Below are 7,336 nucleotides of genomic sequence, written 5' to 3' on the forward strand. Positions count from 1 at the left end.
TTTTTTTTTTTTTTTTTTTAACAGGGGATCGAACTCAGAACCTTGCGCTTGCGAGGCAGGCATGGTGCCACTGACCTAAATCCCCACCTGCTGGTACATTTTAGATATACATAATGATAGCATTCATCATAGGGAATTTGTACCAGTACATGATATATCTTGCCTGTTCTTTTCTAAAATTATTTTTAACCTGAAACTTGCTTCTGTAAAATTTGCATTTTGCTCAATTTTTTTTTTGCTTTTAATTTACTCAATTTTTGTTTAAACACCTTGAGATACAGTTACATATCATAGAATTTAACCATTTAAATGTGTAATTCAGTGAGTTTTGGTATATTATGAGTTATGCAACTATCACAATTTTAGAGCATTTTCATCACACCCCATAACAGCCTTATATTCATTAATAGTAATTCTCCATTCCCCTAAAACTTCTTTCTACCAACCCTAGGCAACTAGTAATCAACTTTCTACCTCTATACTTGTCTATACTGGGCATTTCATAAATTTATGGCTAGGCATGGTGGTACATAACAATAATCCCAGCACTTGAGAGACTGAGGCAGGAGGTTTGCTGTGTGAGTTCAAGGCCTGTCTCAGCTTCATTGTGAATTCAAGGACATCCTGAACTATATAGTAAGACTCTGTCTCAGAAAACTCCTCCCCCCAAATATATATACAGAGATATATAGAGAGAGATATATATATATATCTCTATATATATATTTGTAGCCATCTTCTTTCACTAAGCATTATGTTTTCAGCCCTCATCCTGGTTTTAAGATGTATCAATATTTCATTTCTTGTTTTGGCCTAATAATACTGCATTGCATATCACAGTTTATTTCTTAGTTAATGGGTTTTTTTTAACTAGGAATAACACTATTAAGAACAACCATGTACAAATTTTTGTGTATGGGTGTTTATTTTTTTAGCATATACCTAGAAATTGTTAAGAGTCACATGGTATCTCTGGGTAACACTTTGAGGAACTTCCTGGCTCTTTTCAAAAATGGCTGTAATGTTTTACAATCTTAACAATTTAGGAGGGCACCAATATCTCCACATCCTTACCTGTGACTGTTAACAATTTTGAATTCCATTTCCAACCCAAAATCTTTTATATAGGAAGAATTTATCATGAATGTATCAGTATTAAAATAGTATTTTAAATTTTAGTAGATGATAGAAGTTTTATTTGACATTTTTTAACCTTTAAAATAAGTTTTATTTTTTGAGCTAGTTTTAGAAATTAACACTTCTCTTTGACATTTCTTTTGCAGCCAATTGCCTCAGACAAACAGGATCGATTAAAACAGACGATTAAAAAAGGAAAAGCCAAAAGCATTGATCTACCTATCCATAGTAGCCTGTGTAGACACCTGGGCCAAGATCTTATCAACAGCTATATTGAAAATGAGGTATATAAATCTGAGTTGATGTTGAAATAAGTAGTGTTGTACATTGTAATATGTTGTACAAATTAATAGCTCCAGAATTTGGGAAACTATCTCATAATTTCTAATAAATTATTAAGCAGATTCTCTGACCTAAATTAATGTCATATACAGTAGCTTTCATCTCAGTCATATAAAAACAAAGTGAATCTTAACTCCCTTTTATTCTAATAGTAATACCTATCATGTCATATGTGAAAATATTAGCAACTTTTTTTTTTTTGGTGGTACCAAGGATGGAACTCAGGACCTTGTGCTTGTGAGACAGGCACAGTGCCACTGTTCTAATCCCAGGCCCACCTTTTTTTTCTTTTTAATTGTGTGTGTTTAAAGGTTAGGGCTCTCTCTATTCAAAATATTTTTGACTTACATTATGTATTTTTAAAATGTTATCATTTCTCACATTTTTTACACGTCTCTTCTTTTTCCATGTTTAATTTTATAGGCTCTAAAAGAAATGAGTTGTATTTCTTTACCAGTAACTGTAAGAAATAATTTATGTTTAGTTTAAAATTTATATGAAAGTGGTATGTTCTACTTTCAGCAATCTTAGATGGCATTAAGAGATCAATCTTTTTTTGTTTGTTTGTTTGGTTTTTTTTTTTTTTTTTCTTTTGGTACCGGGGATTAAGAGGTCAATCTTTGAAGTGCCCCTTAGTCTACCATCTCCTGTACATTATTTTATGAGGAGATTTTTGACTTTATACTACTTCCATTTTAAGTAGCTTCCCTACATAGCTGTTTATTAGTTATTTAAAAGCTACATTTTATGTAAAGCAAATATTCCTGGAGGTCTGAAATGATTCTGAACTCATACATCTGAAGACCCAACTTTCTCAAAGGAATGCATTTGCGGGGAAGACAGTAGAGCAGATGTTTTATGCGAAATGACATTTGTTCTCATTTTTAAAGTGTCTTATTCTTCTTGGGCCAGGGATTTAGCTCAGCGGTTCTGTGGCCTGCCGTGCAAGTGCAAGGACCTGAGTTCAATCCCCGTACCAAAAAAAAAAGTGTCTTATTTTTCACAAATGTCAATGCATTATAGTTCATAAAAGGATTCTTAATATTTAAGATATATTTTTTTATTAAAGGGAGTATTTTTATCAGGAATTATATTTTTCAGATTCTGGTTTTTTTTGTTTGTTTTTCATTGTAACGATTTTTGCTAGCATTATTAAATGCTTTGATATTTTATTTAATCTTCAAAATAAACCTCCAGATTATAGGTAATGTTAGAGATCTATATTTTACAGTTGAGAGAATAGGTATAACAATACTAAATCACCCAAAATCAGACAGTAACCTTTGAGCTGGGCATTTAGCTCATTGGTGCTGTGCCTGCCTCGCAAGCACAAGGTCCTAAGTTGAAACCCAGGTACAGGAAAAAAAAAGAGAAAGTAACATTTGGTTTCAGGTCCAGATAATCAGTCTCCAAAGATCAGGGTCAAGACCACTATACTAAATCCCCTCCCTTCAAGGGTAGCCTTCAGCACCAATTATGTTTGTTTTATATGAATTACAAGTTTAACAGCCCTAGAAGGTAGAATTACACTTTCAGGATAAGAAAACATATTTCATAACTTTCTTGGTTTTTCAAGCTAGAGCAAATAACCTAGGGTTTGAACTTAGGTATGTATAATAATGTAGTCTCCATTTGTTTTGTTTAACAGCTATGATGAGATATCATTCACATATACAACTCATGTACGGTATATAGTTCACTGGGCACAGTGGCATATACCTGTATTCCCAGCCTCTCTGGAGACTAAGGCAGGAGGATCATAAGTTTGAACCCAACCTAGGCAACTCAGTGATTATGTCTCAACATAAAACTTTTAAATGGAGAGTGGTGAGGATGTAGCTCAAGTGGGAGAAGTGCTTGCCTAGCATGAATGAGGCCCTAGGTTTGATTCCCTACTACTGCAAAAATACAAAGTATACAGACCAGTAATTTTTGGTTATTATATTTTAAAATATATTTCATATAGATAGCATATTTGCCATTTTAAACCACTTTTAAATGTACAATTCAGAGACATTAATTACATTCAGTATTGTGCAACCATCATCACTCTTTCAAAACAACTTCATTGTCTCAGACCTTGTAACCATTAATAATTCCCTTTCCTCTCTTCTCCCAGTATTTGGTAAACTCTACTTTTGCTTCTAGGAACTTTCTTAGTCTAGACAACTCGTATGTGTTGAATTATAAAATCCTAAGTCCTTTTGTGTCTGGCTTATTTCATTTGGCATAATGATTTCAGCATTCACCCATATTGTATAGTATATGTCCAAATTTCATTCCTTTTTAAGACTGATCAGTACTCCATTGTGTGTGTGTGTGTGTGTGTGTGTGTGTGTATTTTATATACACTCACCTACTGAGTAGACAGTTTCTAGTTTTGGCTGTTGTGAATAATACTGCATTTAATATTGTCATAAAAATAACTGCTTGAGTCCCTTGCTTTCAATTCCTTTGGGTATGTATGTGAGTGTATTTGCCAGATCAGTAGTGCAATTGGGTCTGGGGATGTAGCTCAGTGGCATTGCGCCTGCCTGGCAAGCGCAAGGTCCTGAGTTTGATTCCCTGTACAAAAAAAAAAAACGATTAGTGAAATTGCAATTCTATGTTTAGCTTTTTAAGGAACCTCAAAACTGTTTCCATGGTGGCTGCTCCATTTAATACACCCATTAACAATGTATGAGGGTTTCATAAACAGTATTTTTAAAAAATGTATTCCCGTTAATAGGTATGAAGTATTTATTATGGTTTTGATTTGCATTACTCTAAAGCATATTCTTATGACCATCTGAAACTTTTTGAACAGGGGAAGATGTTAATGCAGGATAAGTTAGAGAAAGAAAGAAACGATGCTAAAAATGCTGTTGAAGAATATGTATATGATTTTAGAGATAGACTGAGCACTGTCTATGAAAAATTCATCACTCCAGAGGTAAGTAAATTTCATAATTTTTGTGAGAACTATTTAAACATTTGTTTGAAAATGCTAGTAAGAGGCAAGAGGATCACTAGTTGAAGCCAGGACTGAGCAACTTAGACTGTCTCAAAATAAAAAAATTTTGAAAGGGCTGAGGATGTAGCTTAGTACAAATGCCTGGGTTCGATCTCCAGTACAACCTGGGTGAGGGATGGCAACAACTACTATGAATTATATTAATATTATATCATATTTGTTGTTGTCAGTGTTTTCGAGCCCTTGTTGGGATGGCTTTGTTATTTTACAAAATTGCAGAAGTATGGTGAGAAATGTACTTATGACTAAGAAGCTAGAAAATCTGTAAATTAACTTGAAAAAATTCCTGTCTTTCCTGATGATTTTTACTTCTAAGGAAAGATTTGTAATTAGTGTCTTTTAAATGTATAATTAGGACATGAATAAATTGTCTGCAATACTGGAAGACACAGAAACTTGGCTTTATGAAGAAGGAGAGGACCAACCTAAACAAGTTTATGTCGATAAGCTTCAAGAACTAAAGGTAAATTTTTAAAGTCTTGTGTTAGTGTTGAATAAAATATATTATTCCTAAAAATGATGATATAAAAGCACAGAATTTTTTTTAGAATTCATTTTTGTTTAACTCACCGTAAATAGTGCACTTATTTATGGTGTACAATGTGGTTCGATACACATTATGGTAGCTTGAATTATGTCATGTATTTTTAGGGGGTGGTTTAAATGCTTAAAATCTACTTAGCAATTTTCAAATATGTAATGCAATTAACTGTAGTTGCCATGCTGTATAACACATATCTTGTATTTCTCCTAACTGAAATACTGTTTCCCTTGATCAGCATCTCCCCACTCCTCCCTCCTAACTGGTAGTCAACATTTTTAACTCTACTTTTATAAGTTCACCTTTTTTACATTTGACATGTTACTACTTATTTTTTTGTCTGGCATATTTCACTTAACTGTAGTAGTACCCTCCAGTTTCAATTCAAGTTGTCTCGAAGGATAGGATTTTCCCCTTTTCTAATACTGTTTTATATACATAGTACATTGTCTTTATCCATTCATGAAGAGATTCCACCCCTTTACAGTTATCAATAATGCTGTAATGAACATAGGAGTGCAGATATCACTTCATTGTACTAATTTCATTTACTGTGAATATATACCTAGTAGTGGGATTGCTAGATAAGTATTTTAATAAGTATGTAAGAAATTACTGTCAGATGTGTGTGTGTGTGTGTGTGTGTGTGTGTGAGGAAATGCTCTCACATTTTGAAAAGTAATGCTATGTGATAACAAATAATGTATAAGTGTGATATTGGGTATGTTTAGCAAATAACCAGAATATTACTTTTACACAAGCTCTATATTACTGAGATGTCTTTAAGAGGCGATAAATTATCAACTTGACCACTTCTTATCCGTTAGAGAAGTCACCCTTCACTATTCTGATTTTGGGAATGCCATACAGGCCTATTGTATTTTCACATTATTTTACTTATGTATTTATTTATTTTAGTACCAGGGATCAAACTCAGGACCTTGTGCTTGCAAAGCAGGTGGCAGCACCACAGAGCCCCAGCCTGTATTTTCACATTATAAACTGATGGAGACACCTGACCATTTCAGAAATTGTACCTTAAATATTCTTTCACAAATACAGATTACCTCACCACCAAATTCCCTTTCTCTAGGCCATTGGTATGATTTTCAAGAAAAAATCTTAAAATCTACTTGGCAATTTTCATTTGGCTCCTTTGTCTATGCTGTTTCACAGTCCTCTCTGCACTCTTAAAAAAAAAAAATCTTCCAAGATCAGAAGTTTATAATGGAGGGCCGGAGATTGAGCTCAGTAGTTCCGCCACCTGCCTCACTAGCATAAGGTCCTGAGTTTGATCCTAGGTACCAAAAAAAAAAAGAAAAGGAAAAGAACACACACACACATACACAAAGAGAATACTCTGTATATAGAGTATTAAAAAGAAAATTAAATTATCCTTCTAATGTGCTTCCCACTCCAAAGTCACACAGGCTACTATAGGCATAAATAGAGGTCTAATACTCTATATTTTAATCTTGTAATTAAATATATGAATGGTATTCAGTACATCAGTAACCATGGTGTGTACATAATTACATTATTTTGAAACCAAATTTAAATCTATAAATTATATATGTAGCGTAGTTATCCTTATGGCTTTCTTTTCCTAATAATTTTGTAAAATTTTAGTACCAAGCTATGAAAAAACTCAAGTTTTGATTAGCACTTAATATTTGAGAACAAATAAAAGTCATCATGTAAATGAGAGAAAGAAAAATATGTGAGTTAGGCATTCCTATGTAAGACTAAGAAAATGGCCACTGGAACTCACTTATTTGTAGGGAAAGAAGAAGGGACATATTTTAATATTTTCTCTTATTCGTCATCTTGAAAGGGACAAATAAAATTTTCAGGTTTAAAAAATTTTCTTATGTTAATAGAAATATGGCCAGCCTATTCAAGTGAGATACATGGAACATGAAGAGAGACCAAAAGCTTTGAATGACTTGGGAAAAAAGATTCAACTTGTCATGAAAGTGATAGAAGCCTACAGAAGCAAGGTACTGAATGAAGCCAGCTGGTGATGATGCCATGTATGTGGTACCTGAAAAAAGTGGGGCTACCTAAAAGTGCTCAGCTGTAATGTTATAGTAATTGCTACCAATTTCCAGACTTTTTGTACCAAACTTAAAACTAATTTTTTTACTGAAGAATTATTATTAAAGGATTGATAAATTTAAAATCAGTGGGTTTTAGTTTTTTAAAATTCCTTGTAACCACTAAATAAGTTAATCCATTGACAAAATCCATTCTTTTCTTCATTTTTCTGGGTTGTTTTTTTTTTTTTTTTTTTTTTTTTTTCA

The 7,336-nt window shown here is 33.0% G+C and overlaps 1 protein-coding gene across 3 annotated transcripts in view; it reads left to right on the forward strand.

Moving 5' to 3' along the window:
• Hspa4l (heat shock protein family A (Hsp70) member 4 like) overlaps positions 1-7,336 on the forward strand; it is a 54,893-nt gene that overhangs the window by 38,877 nt on the left and 8,680 nt on the right. For 2 of the 3 annotated variants that reach the window (XM_010618851.3, XM_010618850.3), the window contains exons 14-17: positions 1,284-1,421; positions 4,286-4,411; positions 4,848-4,955; positions 6,914-7,033. In XM_010618851.3, the coding sequence (XP_010617153.1) occupies positions 1,284-1,421; positions 4,286-4,411; positions 4,848-4,955; positions 6,914-7,033 (492 nt within the window). The remainder of the gene's footprint in view (positions 1-1,283; positions 1,422-4,285; positions 4,412-4,847; positions 4,956-6,913; positions 7,034-7,336) is intronic. The other variant, XM_033759890.1, reaches the window with a different exon arrangement.

The sequence above is a fragment of the Fukomys damarensis genome, unplaced genomic scaffold (genome assembly GCF_012274545.1).
Source record: "Fukomys damarensis isolate Sample0158 unplaced genomic scaffold, DMR_v1.0_HiC HiC_scaffold_38, whole genome shotgun sequence".
NCBI classification, from domain to species: Eukaryota; Metazoa; Chordata; class Mammalia; order Rodentia; family Bathyergidae; genus Fukomys; species Fukomys damarensis.